This window comes from Blastomyces dermatitidis (assembly GCF_000003525.1).
Source record: "Blastomyces dermatitidis ER-3 genomic scaffold supercont1.13, whole genome shotgun sequence".
NCBI lineage: Eukaryota > Fungi > Ascomycota > Eurotiomycetes > Onygenales > Ajellomycetaceae > Blastomyces > Blastomyces dermatitidis.
The window spans coordinates 656,722-672,704 of NW_025544786.1; the positions used below are offsets into that span (position 1 = coordinate 656,722).

The 15,983-nt window shown below is 47.2% G+C and overlaps 5 protein-coding genes across 5 annotated transcripts; 2 read left to right on the forward strand and 3 right to left on the reverse strand.

The window, feature by feature from the left end:
* Positions 1-3,545: 3,545 nt before the first annotated feature.
* BDCG_08993 (asparaginyl-tRNA synthetase) lies at positions 3,546-5,445 on the reverse strand (the record flags this gene model as incomplete). The annotated part of the gene is made up of 3 exons (XM_045424765.1): positions 3,546-4,823; positions 4,901-5,021; positions 5,153-5,445. The coding sequence occupies 3 exons, from the start codon at positions 5,443-5,445 to the stop codon at positions 3,546-3,548; spliced, it is 1,692 nt and encodes a 563-aa protein (XP_045273406.1).
* Positions 5,446-5,795: 350 nt separating this feature from the next.
* On the reverse strand, positions 5,796-9,364 carry BDCG_08994 (uncharacterized protein; the record flags this gene model as incomplete). Its single annotated transcript, XM_045424766.1, has 2 exons — positions 5,796-8,807; positions 8,894-9,364. 2 exons carry the CDS (start codon positions 9,362-9,364, stop codon positions 5,796-5,798), a joined length of 3,483 nt encoding a protein of 1,160 aa, XP_045273407.1.
* A 614-nt stretch (positions 9,365-9,978) lies between these two features.
* Positions 9,979-13,490, forward strand: BDCG_08995 (histone acetyltransferase). The gene is made up of 2 exons (XM_045424767.1): positions 9,979-11,644; positions 11,728-13,490. The coding sequence occupies exon 1, from the start codon at positions 10,273-10,275 to the stop codon at positions 11,398-11,400; it is 1,128 nt and encodes a 375-aa protein (XP_045273408.1). The 5' UTR covers positions 9,979-10,272; the 3' UTR covers positions 11,401-11,644; positions 11,728-13,490.
* BDCG_08996 (T-complex protein 1 subunit zeta) lies at positions 11,519-13,996 on the reverse strand. Its single transcript, XM_045424768.1, has 7 exons — positions 13,704-13,996; positions 13,559-13,653; positions 13,484-13,505; positions 13,374-13,415; positions 13,299-13,319; positions 13,054-13,227; positions 11,519-13,001 (listed from the first exon to the last, which is right to left on the reverse strand). The coding sequence occupies exons 1-7, from the start codon at positions 13,743-13,745 to the stop codon at positions 11,775-11,777; spliced, it is 1,623 nt and encodes a 540-aa protein (XP_045273409.1). The 5' UTR covers positions 13,746-13,996; the 3' UTR covers positions 11,519-11,774.
* On the forward strand, positions 13,751-15,981 carry BDCG_08997 (pre-rRNA processing nucleolar protein Sik1). Its single transcript, XM_045424769.1, has 3 exons — positions 13,751-14,233; positions 14,299-15,418; positions 15,484-15,981. Exons 1-3 carry the CDS (start codon positions 14,070-14,072, stop codon positions 15,739-15,741), a joined length of 1,542 nt encoding a protein of 513 aa, XP_045273410.1. The 5' UTR covers positions 13,751-14,069; the 3' UTR covers positions 15,742-15,981.
* Positions 15,982-15,983: the final 2 nt, after the last annotated feature.

Here is a 15,983-nt window from a genome sequence, read left to right on the forward strand (position 1 = left end):
TAAAAAAAAGAATGAAGATTGAAGATTGATTCTGAGCTGTATGAGTCAGAGTATTCAAATATTTTTGATAGGATGTACATGATGTCACATTACAGTGTTTTTTACCATAGAAAAGTTGGTTTTTCTATAATAAATGAAGTATATTAATGAATGTAGAGAAGAGTATAAAGAATGTAAATACAGTAGAAAACATCTGTAAAGAAAAGACTGGAGATTAATACCATACAGACCACAGAGCCTGTTCATGGATTTGATGAGGTGCATGTGATATCATGTGAGGTCACATTACAGGGCATTTTACTCGGAAAAGTTGGTTTTTCTATAATATATAGAGAGATATATAGAGAGATAAAGGAGCGGCCTCAATTATCTCCATTCGGCAAAGTGCAATCCCCCTTTCGGGGTTACGTCACATGAATGTTCGGTAAAGATCCTAAGCTTATCCTGTGTCCCGCCCATCCCCAGCCATGAGGTTCGAAGGGAACTTCTTTACGGATCGATCCGTATATTGGAGCCCGAATTGTATCGGGGCTGAACGGAGTTGCTGATTTGTTTTTTGTCTGCACCGCCGTGTTAAGTTCCGCCCCACTTCAAGGGCTCAGCACCTGGTCCTCAAGCATAAAACCCTAATAATTGGCTTTGATTTGGGTAGAAGCTCTGGAGTCCAAGGATTCAAAGCCGGGGTCGATTTATCTGACGCCAAGGCTTGGCGACGGAGGATTTTCCAGACGCCACCGGTCATTAAAATCCCCTTGCAATGCAAGCGTGAGAGTTTCCGTTTTGTTGCCTTGACTGTAGCTATAGAGTTGCACTGTCGAATCTTAGATGTTTAAATATTTCAAAGCTTTGAAAAGGAAGTGTCCCGTCCTTTTCTGACTGTGTAAATGGTTCCTGACTCCTAGCCAGAGAAATTGATACATGAATGGGCGATGGGAAGAGGAAGTCTCAGGGGCCCCTTACATTTTCTCTGAAGCAGGTTACTCACAGGATATATAGAATGACTGGGCGACTCCTCGGTCGAATGACCAAAATTTGGCAAGGTAGTAGTATCCATATTTGTAAGGCTGAGTTTACATGAACGTACTTCACCACTTTCTTGATCACATCACGTGTTTGATGTCATACCAAATAAGTGAAATTGATCAATAAAGTGGTGTGATCAAGAGAGTGATGAAGTACGTTATGGCGGGCTCCTTTGTCGAGAACGATTCCTGTATTTATTTCACGCAGCGTTACGCCAGATATTCATCATACAGCACTGTATGTATGTATATGTGTATGGACGACGTAAATACAAGGGCTGTAAGGGACACACTGCGCATAATTATAGTTTTTTAGGCTACCAGGTGTCGGGATGGACGGTAACACGGGTGGAAAACAAGCTTATTTTCGTTCTCATGATCTTCGAGTCAGAATAAGCTGCAGCGGACGGGCAACGAAACAACTAACGAAAAGAAGGTTGCGAACACCAAGGTTCACAACCGCGTGAGAGAATAAGGACGCCTCATTCTGATCACCATCAATAAATCCTCGGAAAGAAATATGGGGCCTCTCGTATCCAAAACTTTCAGAAAGCCCACTATCTGCTGGCTGGACACAAATATTATTTTGCTTACTTTTGTTGTTACCATGCTAGTGGCAAGTGCGACTGTGCAAGCAAGTATCCCCAGTCACAGTGTCAGTTAGCAGCCTAGCAAGGGTGGGCGGCTGATCGAACAGGGGCATCAAGATAACCTTAAGATTGTGTGGGTCCATGAACCAAGGATTGCATCCATGAAATAAATGGTCTGTATCCACACAGCGCCAAATCAAAGAAGAAAGTTGCAAAAGGCGGAAGCAACGGAAGAAGAGCATCGTTAAAAAAAAAAAAAAAAGAAATTAATTCCCACATATTGGTTCCCCATGCTAAGCATCTAAGGGAACTAGCGCCCATGCAAAATTTCACCATGCAGAGGTTAAAAACTTCAAAAAAATAAAATAAAAAATAAAAAAATAACAATTGGTAGTGGGCTAGAGAGAAATCGGGGCCGACGCTCCTCCTCCTCCTCTTCCTTCCGGCCTCCTGAGTCCTTCGCAACTCCTCGGTCGTATTCGCCTCTGTGTCTTTGACCGTATTTCTCGTGGACGCCATGGCTCGGAGCAATCCACAATATTGTCTTTGTATCCCATGTAATCGTGACGTTGAAACTCAAACCAGTCTTGGCAGCGAGGTCAAAAGACAAGCAATTGTCTCGGAATTCGACCAAAAAGCTCGTGGGAACAATGGCGGCTGGTGCATAATTATGAACTAGAAACGCCTCCTTGCCTCTCCTATCCCACAGGACTGTACGCTCGGGGCTCGTCGGCGGTTGCACCCGGCCACATTTGTATGTAGTTGAATCAACCTATTTATTATTTAGGAAAATAAAGTAAAATAATAAGAGGCATTTGAGCACCTTCATCGGTACGTATGATACTTGTTGGCAGTAGGTCTGATACCTGAACTTCTGCTGCCGGAGAGAAGCAGGCCTGCCTCGGGACAATTTATGCAGGGAGGATAAATGGTGGGGAAGGGATGGATGATTTAAGGTTAATTAACCGTTTATAAGGTTTAGAGTCCATGCTCAAACTTGAACATCCGAGTTTACCAACATGATAGCGCGATTCATAACAATCATGGCGGTTTTTTTCATGCGCTATTGTTTTATGATGTGTCCAACGACATAGTTACCTGGTGGCGTCGTTTATATCTGCAGCCTGCTTGCTCTGCGACCGAGACCCTCTGAAAATATGAAAATAGTGACTCTAACTTGTCCCTGGCCTAGCCGGTGTTACTGGCATTAACATCGGAAGATTACCTCGCTAAGGGTCAGATCTTCTGCACGCATTGGGGATTTAGAGCCGTCATTAGCCAATATTGGAGATCAAGCGAATAAACAGTCACAAGGGCTTTGTGTTATGGAAGTGGGGTCTGTCCGTCTCTTGACTGACTGGTTTCTAGGAGCTTACGAAGCGACCTTTAACCTACAACATACTTTGAATGATGAATCCATTAGTTAAGAGGCGAGGAGCAGTGTGTTTTGTTTGTCGATACGCAATGGGCCAGCCGTAGGAAACCTTATGAACAAAAATACGTAATGCAATGACTGGTAATGAGCGCAGATGGAAATCTTGGAAAAACACTGCGCTTTATCGAGAGCAAGACGAATAATAATGTACATACATACATTCGGCAAAGGGTTATTAATACCAGGACTGTCTTGGTTTCTCTTTTGGAGATAGAAAGTTTGAACACAACTATACATAACATATTGTGAGACAATAGGTTCAAGCTACGAGAAAATGGACCCAAGAGGGAGCCGGCAAACCCGGTGATAAGGTGCACGTGACATGTAGAAGCAATGGGTAAATCGATTATGACAAAATAAGAAAAAGAGTAGATATCTTTATATCCCGTAAAATACAGTTTTCTCGCTTGAGATAATCATACAGCAAAAAGGGAGAAATCTAGGTTATAAACTAGATAGTAAGGTAAGAAGATCTCGTTACCTTTCCTTTTCTATCCCTTAACATTCAGCTCGTCCAAAATGTCGTGGGAACGGAACAACGTCCCTAAGACTAGAAACGCCAGCCAGATATCCCAGGTACCGGTCAAACCCAAGTCCAAACCCGCCGTGAGGTGCACTGCCCCATCTCCTAAGATCGGCATACCATTGCATTGGGCCGATATATTCATCCGGTTGGAGGTAAGGGTATATTGACGAACCCTGCTCCGCCGCCAAATGTGACGAAGAAGATGCACAATCTGCGTCTGGCCCCGCCTCAGGCATTTTCCTAATAAGCCCGTGCTCACGCATGTTCTGTATAAGATTTGGAAGTCGGTGTTCACGAATGGAGCCACCGACCACTTCACAGATCTCGGGCATCAAAAGATCGAAACATGCAACGGTCTCCATTGTTTGGGCTGGATCATGGTTGGATAATTCTGCTGGCGATGCGGGGGAAGGTTCCTCTAGCACGATTGAAGGTGCCATGTAAAATGGTTTCACCATCTTCGGATAGTGAGTCACAAATACGGGACACCCCTTCCCAACTTCATCGACTATGAATTTTTCATGCTCGAGGTGGAGGCCCTCCTCCCAGGCCGGGGTTATGGTAAAAGTGGCTGCTTTCGATGCAACAGCCTTCTGAAGCAACTCGATAGCGTTGGTATACGTAATCCGAGGCCATTCCCCACTCTCTATTATGCCCAACCATCGCGGGCGCAATCCCTGATCAACATTTTCTTGTCCAGACTCCCCTGTCCTCTTAGCTGTAAATATTTCCTCCGCAACTGGGCTCTCGTATAGTCGTTTCGTAAGGTCACGAATTAATGACTCCACAGTATCCGTGAGCGAATCCAAGCTATGCACAAAATTCATTTCTACCTCTAACATATAGAACTCGCTGAGATGCCGTGGAGTATCACTCTTCTCCGCTCGGAAGGTGGGAGAGAGGGTCCACACATTTCCCAGCTCGGCCGCATACGCCTCCAGATGAAGTTGGCTTGACACCGTAAGGTATTTTGGAGATCGAAAGAACTCCCCCTTCTCTCCGTCCCCAACTTTATCTCCTGGCGCCACTGTGAACACTTCCCCAGCACCTTCGCAATCAGACGATGTGATCAGCGGCGGCTGGACCTGCACGAAATTGCTGCCGAGCCGGGAGTGGAATACCTGTCCGAGTTGGAAAATGCATTCTGATCTAAATCGAGAGAGGAGGGAGTTGAAAGGTGTCCGTAGCCTGAGATGTGGTATTTGTCGAAGGAAATCTGGGCTGTGGTATTTCTTTTGTATTGGATATGACTGCCAGGTTAGATAAAGGGACGGATGTTAGTAAAAGATCATGGACAAGCTATAAAAGAGATTGGAACGAAACTAACCTCAGGATCCGCCTCTCCAGTAATCTTAACTTCTGTCGCGTGAAGCTCATGGCTTTGCTTTTTGCCGGCAGGACATGGTTGCCACACGCCAGAAATATCAATAGCAGAACCGGTCGATAGTCTATCAAAGATTCAGGAGACAAGAGAAATTAGCGAACCAAACACATCTCTCATTGCTGTAAAGTTCACCTCGCACAATTGGACCACATATCATAATAGAAATAAAGAAGCTGCCAAGGCGGACAGACATACCGAGCAGCCTGCGCCGGCGTCAAAATCGCCTGTACCGACTTAATCGTTGACCCATCCGATATCTCAGCAAACGCGAACCGTTTCTGCTTCCTCACAGACCGAATAAATCCCTGAACCCGAATCTGGCGGTTGTCCAAGGAACTAGAGCCTCCATCATGATCAGCAGCAGCAGCGGTGGGGGTTGTTTGGGATGCCTCCAACAGCTGCGCGCATCGGAGTAGCAACGGGGCTTTTTGACCTGCAATCGCCGAAGCAGTGGTGGAGGTGCTCAGGCATCTACGCCATACGAGCATTGCTTGCTTGCTTGCTTGTTGGTTCTCTCTCAGGCACAACAATTATGCCCGGTATGTCTTGATGGTTAGTTTCGGATACTTGGTTTACAACTTTTTTTGGTTGAGCTCTCGATTGAAGGTTCTAAATTGCTTGGCAACCCGCGTGCTCCCGTGACTTTTGGTTTGGGCAGCAGAAACATTATGATAATTCTGTGTAGTTAAATAAATTTCGTGATGGTAGACAAAGGCAGACTAAATAAAGAGTGGAATACAAAAGGAATAAAAAAGCCCAAGATCTCGCCCTGAATGGACCGTTGCCAATTTGAATAATACAGTGGAAATAAGTCGGAATAGATTTCAAAGGCGCTCAATCAATGAATTACTACCCGTTGCTCATACGCTTTCCTCTCCTCCTCAATCATCTCAATGGCATCTTCTAGGTTACCGTTTGCTGCTTCTGCATATACGTGCAGGTTGTGTGAAGGAAGACTCGAATCATAGCCATAGCCAAGTAGCCCAAGGTGAGCGACACATCGATCGATATCGTTTGTTAGCCGATTGCGCTCCTGCATTTCCGGCTGGCGTTCTGAGTATTGATGGATAGGCTTAGGAGGGACGGCCGGTGCAGCTTCCGCGGGGAAGCTACCCGGAATGTTGGAAATGACGTCTGTTGTTGGACCTTGGGGGATGTATGGATTGTAAATGACGGACCGGCCTTCGAGCGCATTGCGATGCCTGCCAAAGGACACTCTTGCAGGTCGGCGATGCTGACGTTCTGTCGCGCTGCGCCGAAGATTAGAATTTCTATTACGCGGATGAGGCTCAGTGAAAGGAACAAAGGGTCCAGAAAGCCTTGCTGCCGGATCGGAGGCTATGGTTGTATTTGAACGACGGAGTCCACTGGGAGGTGCTGGAGAAGACGCTCGATGTCCCATCAGTTGTGCATTATACAGTTCAGGTGGCCAAGAGCCAGGAATTCCGCGTCCTTCCGTCGGCGGTGGAGCTGGATGCAAGTTGCGTAGATTGCGGATAGGATCATCAGAAGTAGTAGTCTCATTTAGTGGACTTCCATCTATAGCTATCAGAGATCTGCTAGGTCTCAACTCATCTCTGGGTTGAGATTGCTGCATGGTAGAGGTACACGCTTCCAATTGGGAAACAGTTGGGAATCGTGCCATTTGAGATTCTGGGCTAAGCGAGCGAGCAATATTCTGACCTTGACGAGGAGGGGAGAGAGACTGGCTACCATTGTATTTATATGGATCAGGTACCAGGGACGGGTAACGAGCGGAAAAGCCCGGCTCTCCATCGAGTTGGTCAGTCAATGCATTATTGTCCGTGGCATCCGCTGAATACAAAGCCTTTGGCCTCTGTTGATCAGACTGATTAGAGGAATGACGACGTGAACTTGGAGCTTCGGCATTTGGCTGCTCCTGGTTTTCTGTTCGTTCTGTGATATGTTTCAGGGTGTTGATCCTCTGCCGTGGATGATCATGAACTATAGATCGTCGTAAAGTCCCGAGAGATTTGGCCCGCCTAATACCGGTTGGGGTGCCATTAGGGTTACTGGCATCGATCTCAGCCGGCGTTTGCGTAAGGTTGTAACTGGACATCCTCCGAGATCTGGGGATATCTGGGAGATGACGAGGGATACGGAGACGCGTATTGGTTTCTGTAAGGGGATGAGGTGAAACCTCTACTGCTTGTCTGGGTGACTGCTGGACAGTGCTATCATCAGTAGTGTCGATACCATGGCTAAATTCAAGATTAATAATCTGGCCATGGAGTAGATTCCCGGTGAGCGCCTGGAGAGCGCCGGATGCAGCGAAGGAACAAGGAAAATCAACATAGCCAAACCCAGCGTGTTTCCCCGTTGCAGTATCGTGGGGCAAGTTGGCCTTCCCCAAGAAACCCTTGTTCGCAAATGCCGTTTCAACATCTTGTTCAGTAACGGCAGTATGGAGGTTGCCAATAAATAGGGTAGTATTGTGGTTGGAATCGGCCGAGGGCGTCTCTTGTGGAGAAGCAGTTTGCCTCTCGCTTTCTGGAATTACTCGAGAAGTAGAAACTTCGGGCAAAGAGTCCGAGGGTGCCGTATTATCCACAGAAACATTGGGCTGGGATGTACACTGCTGAGGGTTTGATTGGTCATGAGTATCTACATTTCCTTGAGAAAGCTCTCCATCTGGCTGTGCTTGGTGTGATCCCATGTTTGTAGGCGTGGTGTCAAAGGTGGCAAACAGAGTTCGACCCATTTCTCCAATATCCCCCGCCAAAGTGTGGAGACTATTCACGATTTGGTTAGTGGCCAGAATATCAGCTTCTCTGGAGCTATCAGCAGCAGCTCTCGATGAAGTAGCAGCAGCTTGCATAGCATTTGCAAGACTCCGAACATGGCTGCCAATAGCGGTGATGGTATTGAAAAGAGTTGTCTCCACTGTTGAGGGAATGTGTCGGTGTGCATTCGATAACCGGCGTTCCACTTCCGGAAGCTTAGACCTCAATTCAGAGGTTAGATGGCGAATGCCCCCAAGCAATGCTTGCATAGTCTGACCCAGCACTTCGGCAGGTTTGCGTGAAGGTTGGGATGAGGGATCCGATTCAGGTTGTGAAGCAGGTGGTTGCGGGGAGGAAGTCTCTGCGGTGAGTTGCTCCTGTGTCACTCTGCTAGACGAATCAACAAGTTTGTCTTGCATAATCCTCGATAGTTCGGCCTCGAACGACGCCAGAAGGGGAAGGTTTTCTTCGATAGGCGATTCGCGGCTTTCTGGCTCTCTTTGTGTCAAACCATTCGACTCCAAACGTAGTGGCCAAGCACCCAACGAGGTCCAAGGGTTTGATCCCGGCATAGATGCCGACGGGATGGATATCTGGGTGTCGGAAGTTATGTCCTTGGCATGGTCATGTTGGCTTTCGAAGCTGGTTTGTTGGACAGGTTCGATATTTCTTGAAGCACAGAGCTCCGATGGTTGACCACCGTCCACTGAGCTGACTAGGCCAATTGATGCATTTTCATTCTGGTGCCATGTCGACTGGGGAAATGGTGGGGGTTTGTGAGGTTGAAGCCAGTGATCTCTAAAATCATCGTTACTTTTCTCGAAGACGGGCTCGGGCTCGGTGTGGGCCTTGCTATTGTCGTCGGCCACCTCTGGAGCAGTGGCTTCATGATAAGTTGATACAGATGTATTCAACCGTCTATTGCCCATGGAAGTCCTGCTCTCAAAACTTCTCCATATTTCTAAGACGGATTTCGAACGATTAATGTCAAAGATATGCATGGGCCATTCATGTTCTCGATCATTGCTAGGGACAGCTGGTGAATACAAAAACGCTGACGATGTGGGCTCGCTAAGGCGATCCGCAAGTTCAAGCGCAGAACCGACCTTGTTTTTCATAATTAACGGCTATCCATGGATGATTGGAGGTTCCAAACTCAATGGCTAAGCAAAGAAATAATGGATCAGCTTACAGTGATTGTATCTCCGTCGTCCTCATCCATATAAGTCAGTTTTGCTAGGGGGTTAGCTGCAATTGTTTCATCGTATTCCTCAGCTGAAATTCGAACGATACCATGACGATCTGTTGTTGGTGGTGCAGAAGCTAGCAAATGAGTCAAGTTATTTCTCCTTCCCCCGCTGGAAGGGTCACTGTAGTCGGAACGTAACTTGGGTGGGACCAGGATGTCGCTGCGTCGTTTGGCTGTTTTTCCATCAGTGCCCATAGACGGGATTGATTGCATATCGTGGGTCAAATATGGACGAAATTTGCCATCTTCATCATTACCAAGCCGCTTATAAGCCGGCATTAGTTCAGCATCAAAAGGTGATCTAAGAAACGGTTCTGGATTGTCTTGTCCATCTTGTGGAGAACGATCGGGTTGTTCAAGTTCCTCATCCACAGTGGGATCCAGAAGATCCCTAATACGAAAGGGCTTCAGCATTGTGAACGGTATAGATGGGCTCGAGAGCAGATCGAAACAAGGTCGATGTCGAGGGCCAAACTGATCAACCAAAAGTGCGAGAAAACCACCGCCGTATTGAGTATCTCACGCAGAAATGAGGAGAGCCAAAGGGTGACAAGACGATTTAGTGACGGTAGGGGATTAAAGGATGGATCGAACGAGGAAAATAGTAGCCTGGTGAGAGGGTAGCCTTGCTTGAACGAGGGCGAAAGCACAGTTCCCGGGATCGAGTCTATGAGCTAGGCAGTAGCATTTGTTCAGGGTAGTTAGTGGTTTGGGCTGCACCCAAGGGCTTTTGGAAATGAAAGACGGATCTTGTCTCTCTCCGGGCTGATAGCGGTGGAAAACAGCAGTCTCCAACCTCCAGGCAACACGATAAAAAGGGTGGCGGTTAATGTTGGTGGCCGAGAGATGGTGCATCATTGCGTCTGAAGTGGTTGGAGCAGGCGCAGCCTCATTTCCCCGCGTCAAACCAACCAAACCAAACAAGGGGACATCCCGCTCTCCCCTTGGCATCCATGGATGCAGCTAGTCCTATTCTAGAAATCATATGACAATTGTTTCTTATCACATGATATCCACCTTCTCCCTCCTTTCAGGTGTGGCCCTCCAAACCCAAGGACTGCTTATTTATTCGACTCGCGCTTAAATTGCAGACTCGGTGAATAACCAGTTAGCCAGTGAACAGTTGACCTGAATACCAATAGCAACAAGACCCTCCGACTCGTTTTAGTGAGGTATCAGAAGTACCCGCTGTCGACATGCGACATTTCACGCTTCCGCCACGTTAAATCCCCGAAACCTCCCACCCCACCCACCCAGAACAATTGCGGTATCCAGCGAACCCTCCCCTGTCGCATTGTGTACCACAAAGGGTCCACGTCATCATGTCTGCAAATGAGCATTCCGCTGCCTCCCGCGCCTCCTCCAAACCAGCAAGCCCCGACCGCAACGTCAAAAACGTCGTATTGGGCAGCGTCCTTTTCAAGACTTGGTTTCACTCCCTATATCCGGAGGAGCTGGTTGGGAAGGACACGGATAGATTATATGTCTGCCGATGGTGTTTCCGGTACTCATGTGACAAAGATGCGTATCTAGACCACACCCGCCTCTGCGAGCACAGGTGCACGCCGCCCGGTACAAAAGTTTACGACTGGCGGGGGTATTCTGTGTGGGAGATTGATGGGGAGGATCATAAGCTCTACGCACAGAATCTTTCCTTGTTTGCGAAACTCTTCCTGGATCATAAATCTGTTTTCTTCGACGTATCCTCCTTCCTCTACTATATCCTCGTCTTCACCAACCCGCGGGACGCCAATGATTATCATGTGCTGGGCTACTTTTCAAAAGAGAAAATGTCATGGGATGCGAACAATCTGGCATGCATCCTGATTTTCCCACCCTACCAGCATAAACAACTAGGCAAGCTACTTATGGGTGTAAGTTATAAACTTAGTGCGTGGGAGTGGGAAGGGGGGATGATTGGCGGTCCAGAACGACCACTCAGTGAGATGGGACGGAAGAGCTACGTAAGATTTTGGGAGGAAAGGATCTCGAGATTTTTCCTGTTAGGCCCGCCTGGTGCTGATCCTTATGGGCGGAAGATTGCATCCGCATCGTCCTCGTCCAGGCCGATAGCTGGAGGCTCCAAGGGTGCGAAGAGGAAACATGCTCGGGAGGAGATGACAGTGCGCGAAATTGGCCAAGCAACAGGAATGCTCGTTGAAGATGTCATTACTGCATTAAAAGAGATGAGGATCGTGGAGCAAGAAAAGTCGGGGAAGAAACGTAAAAGAGCTCCCTTGCCGTCCTCGACCACAACTACGACTACGACAACTGGCTCTGTAGATGCGGATGCTGCTGAGGCTGCGGTGGTAAGGAAACAAAGTGTTTTGGAGTGGGCTAAGATTCATAGAGTTGATTTAAGGGATCCAGTTGCAGAAGAAGGATTCTTGGGTGAATGGGCGCCTGAGGACGAAGACCAGGAGGACCAGGAGACAGATGGCGGCGTTTAATGCGTTGGAGCATATTATATACAAGGTATGGTGGGAATAGAACGGCGTTATGTCTTTAGGCGCTTCGTTAGTTGGTTTGGGAAATGTTACGAGTTAGGAAGATACCCGATGTCCATACCCCCAATTTCATGAATACTCTTTCGTCTTTTACGTGAACGCTATACTCAAGTTGTAAAGCAAAATATATTAACTTACATATTGAAAGTAGTGAGCGCAGAGATTGGTTTCATTTTGAAAATGAAGTGTAAGCATGACTAACAACTTTTCGTTCATTGCATTATTTAAGATACCTAGCTAGGTAACTGATGAGCATCTATGCGAATACAGCAGCTATTTATCATGCATCTATTCCCGCCCTTCTTAATATCCCTAGATTACTCATCCATTCCAGCGGGACCGCCGGACCTTGACATCTGTCTTGCCTTGAGAAGTTCGTCGCAAAGCAGGAGGTTCGACGCAATACCGGCACTTGAGGCGACGCAGTTCCTCAGAACCCTGAAGGAGTCAAATACGCCTTCCTGGACCGGATCCATCGGGTCGCCTGTCGTGAGGTTAAGTCCGACAACATTTCCTTCACTCTGTTCGTCCTGCAATGCCGCAAGCGAGTCTTGAATATCGTGACCGGAGTTCGCTGCGAGGGTTTTGGGAATAATGAGAAGGGCGTCAGCGAAAGCGCTAACACCATATTTGGCTTTGCCCTTGACTGTTCTCCTGAACGCTTCGGACGAAAGATGAGCAGCGCAGGCGACCTGGAATGCACCGGCTCCTGGAACAACGCAGCCATCCACTATTGTGTTATAGACGGAGCGGAGACCATCCCGAACAGCTTCGGTGATCTGTGTGATCGTGTGCTGGTTGGGACCCTTGATGAGGATGGTAACGGATTTCGGATCCTTGACCTCTTCAACGAATGTGAACTTCTCCTCACCCAGCTGATGTTCATACACTAGACCTGCCCACCCTAGATCTTCAGGCTTAAGGTCGTCAACGCTGTTCTGCGCAGTGCCACCGCATACCAGTTGCAACCGTTCCATATTTCGACGTTTTGCTCTACGCAGTGCAAGTATTCCGTTCTTGACAAGCACATCCAAGCTCAAAGGATCGATACCCTTTTGATTAATAACAACGAATCCTTTCTTTGGATCATCGCCGCAAACTTGTTTCTTCAGTTCGACAATCTTGCGCAGCTTCGAGTCCACAAATTTCCTTTCGCTTTCAACCAGCTTATCTCTTTGCTCAGCGGTGGAATAATAGAAACCGGAGTTAATTTCAGACTTTTCATATTCCAGACTAACGTTCAACGTCAAAATAAAGGCATTCTCGACACGTTTTGGCATATCTGGGTGACGCGCTCCATGGTCCAAGGCTAGACCTCGAATGAGTTGGGTATCTGACGCGGTCCGATGTTGCATCTTCATGATTTCGATCATATGAAGATCAGGTTTATTAGGAGGCCTGTGAATGGCAAGCACCGCATCGACAATAGAAGGGGTCAACTTCTCGGCTAAGGCACCGTTCAATTTCGTGGAGAGGGAGGTTCGGGCAACGGAGAGGAGAAGTTCCCTGTCGATTTCTCTCTGAAGTTTGAACGAGTCAAGAAACTGCAAAGTTGTTAGAATTCGTATTTAACATGACCCTAAACTAAAACCATACCTTAAGTGCTTCGGCTTTAGCAATTTCATATCCGTCCGTCAGCACACGCGGGTGCAAACCTTCGGATAGATATCGATCAGCTTGCTTGAGCAACTCCCCGACAAGTAGAACCACTGATGTTGTGCCATCTCCAGTAATATCGTCTTGTGCCGTAGCCGCGCGCGCAATCATGACCTACACAATATATTAAAAGCAATGAAATACAAGGCGGGTGGTGGACGGGGGGTAGTGTGGCGGCATCTTACAGCTGTAGGGTTTTGAATTTGCTATATCAGTAAGTTAGCAAATAAATCCGTAAATAGGAGGGAAGAGGTACAAACCATTTCTCGAAGAAGCACGTTCCCATCCTTTGTAAGTTTGATCTATTTTACAAGTCATCAGTATCAGTGCACAGGAGCATCGTGGGATGCATATATCTCCATATTCGTACCGCACCAGCCCCGTCAACCAACCTGTATTCGACTTGTTAGTAGGCTATTAACGAAATTCAGGGAACCTGACGTACATCTTTATAGTCCCTGATGGACCAAGGTTCGATTTCAGGACATCTTGAAGCCCCTCGCCGGCGCTGATGTTGACCCTCAAAGCTTCCCCTCTCCGCTAGAAGAAGTTAGCCAAGGCACATTGGAACTGGACGCCTGGAGTCTTACTCGTGATTCCGCCTTTGGATTTAGCAGTTGAGTCGCAGACATGATGTCTGAAGTAGGGGTTATTCGAAATGCGACCCTTGAAGTCAACAATAGCAGACAGTAAATGTGGCGATGCGGTGATGTGGGAATTTGGTCACTTATTTAAGCTTCTTTTTGGGAAATCCCACATTGAGGTTCCGCGCTAGTGCGATCAGGGACGAAAAAATAGAGCTGCAAAATATTTGCCCTTCCCGAACCAACTCCATCGCAACTTTCATCGCTTTCGGCCTCATCGGCCTGTCAACCACTCTAATCGGTCTATTTCGTGCGTGGGTTGGAAGTCATTTCTATTTCAATTATTTTTTTTTAATCGATTATACCCCTGCGATGGCCGATTTTCTCCTCTTCGAGGGCCCAATGGGCTACTCGATTTTCAAGGTTGTCCACCAGGCCGATACTGTGGGAAATCAACTGAAGGAAGTGCAAGAGAACCTACAGGACCTTGCGAAATTCGGGAAGATGGTTGAATTGACGAGTTTCTTGCCCTTTGAGTATGTCTCCCAATCGATATTTTGGAGCGTATACAATGCAATTTTACCTGACACTTTTTGCAAAGAAACAACAAACAGGCCCTTGGCGAAATCAACGACATTTCGGAAGGTGTTGCCTCAGAGACACTCGTTTCGTTCTTGGACTTGAACTTGCCGAAACCGAATAAGAAAAAGAAGGTTGTGCTGGGTCTGTCTGATAAAGCCCTCGCTGGAAGCATCAAGGCGGCGTTCCCGTTTGTGGAGTGCGAAACTGGAGACACTAGTGATGTTGTTCAGGATATGCTACGAGGTATTCGACTACATGCGGGCAAACTTCTTAAGCAGCTCCGTGAAGGCGATCTAAACACTGCCCAGCTTGGTCTCGGTCACGCGTATTCAAGAGCCAAGGTCAAGTTCTCAGTACAGCGCGATGACAACCATATCATCCAGGCAATCGCGATTCTTGACCAGCTCGATAAAGCAATCAATACCTTCTCTATGAGGGTCAGGGAATGGTATTCGTGGCATTTCCCCGAGCTCATCAAAATTGTATCGGACAATCAGCGCTACGCCCGTGTCGCGCTTTTTGTCCAGAATAAGAAGGATCTGACGGAGGAAAAGCTACACGATTTGGCTGCCATTGTGGATGATGATGAAGGTATTGCCAGGAGTGTTATTGATGCGGCCAAGCACAGTATGGGTCAAGATATCTCACCAACTGACATGGAAAATGTACTTGCTTTTGCTAAGCGTGTTGTGAGCTTGTCGACTTATCGCAAAAACCTGCACGCCTATTTGGTATCAAAGATGAGCGTCGTTGCGCCAAACTTGGCAGCGCTGATTGGCGAAGTTGTCGGTGCGCGGTTGATTTCGCATGCGGGTAGTTTGACCAACCTCTCTAAATACCCAGCCTCCACCGTCCAGATTCTCGGTGCGGAGAAAGCTCTTTTCAGAGCTTTAAAGACCAAGGGAAATACCCCCAAGTACGGATTACTTTACCATTCGTCTTTCATTGGCCGCGCCGGTCCCAAGAACAAAGGCAGAATCTCCAGATTCTTGGCCAACAAGTGCTCCATCGCATCGAGGATTGATAACTTCTCCGAAACACCGTCCACCAAGTTTGGCAACGCCCTTAGGCAGCAGGTCGAGGAAAGACTGGAATTTTACGCCACTGGAGCTGCACCAACTAAGAATGAAGTTGCAATGGTATGTATTGTTTTCACTACTCGATGCTGATATAATTACATGTGCTGACTTGTTTTTGTTTGCAGAAAAATGCCATGGACTCTGTTTTAGCGGACATCGAAGTGGATGGCGCAGATAGTGATGTAGAGATGAAGGATTCAAGTGAGGTGGTCGAGAAGAAGAGCAAGAAGGAGAAGAAGGAAAAGAAGGAAAACAAAGACAAGAAGGAAAAGAAAGAGAAGAAGTCTCGAAAGTCCGATGTCGGCGAAGCAGAGGAGACCCCGAAAAAGAAGAGAAAGCGGGATAGCGAAATAGGATCGTCCAAGAAGAAGTCGAAAGCGTGATTATGTGTATTCCATTGTCAACTGGGTGTATTTTGCTGCATTGGGGCGTTGTAAACGGATGTTCGATATGTGCTATTTTGTCTCTTGTTTTCTATGGTCTTGAAAAGGGTTTCGCATTTTGTCAAATATATTTAGTCCGGTGTTTTGTTAATTTTGAATTTGATTCTTTTAACTAGTTATTGAAGAATAGTATCCATTTTCGAGTTCTTTATTTGTGTGGACAAGTGACGAAGAATGCAGGG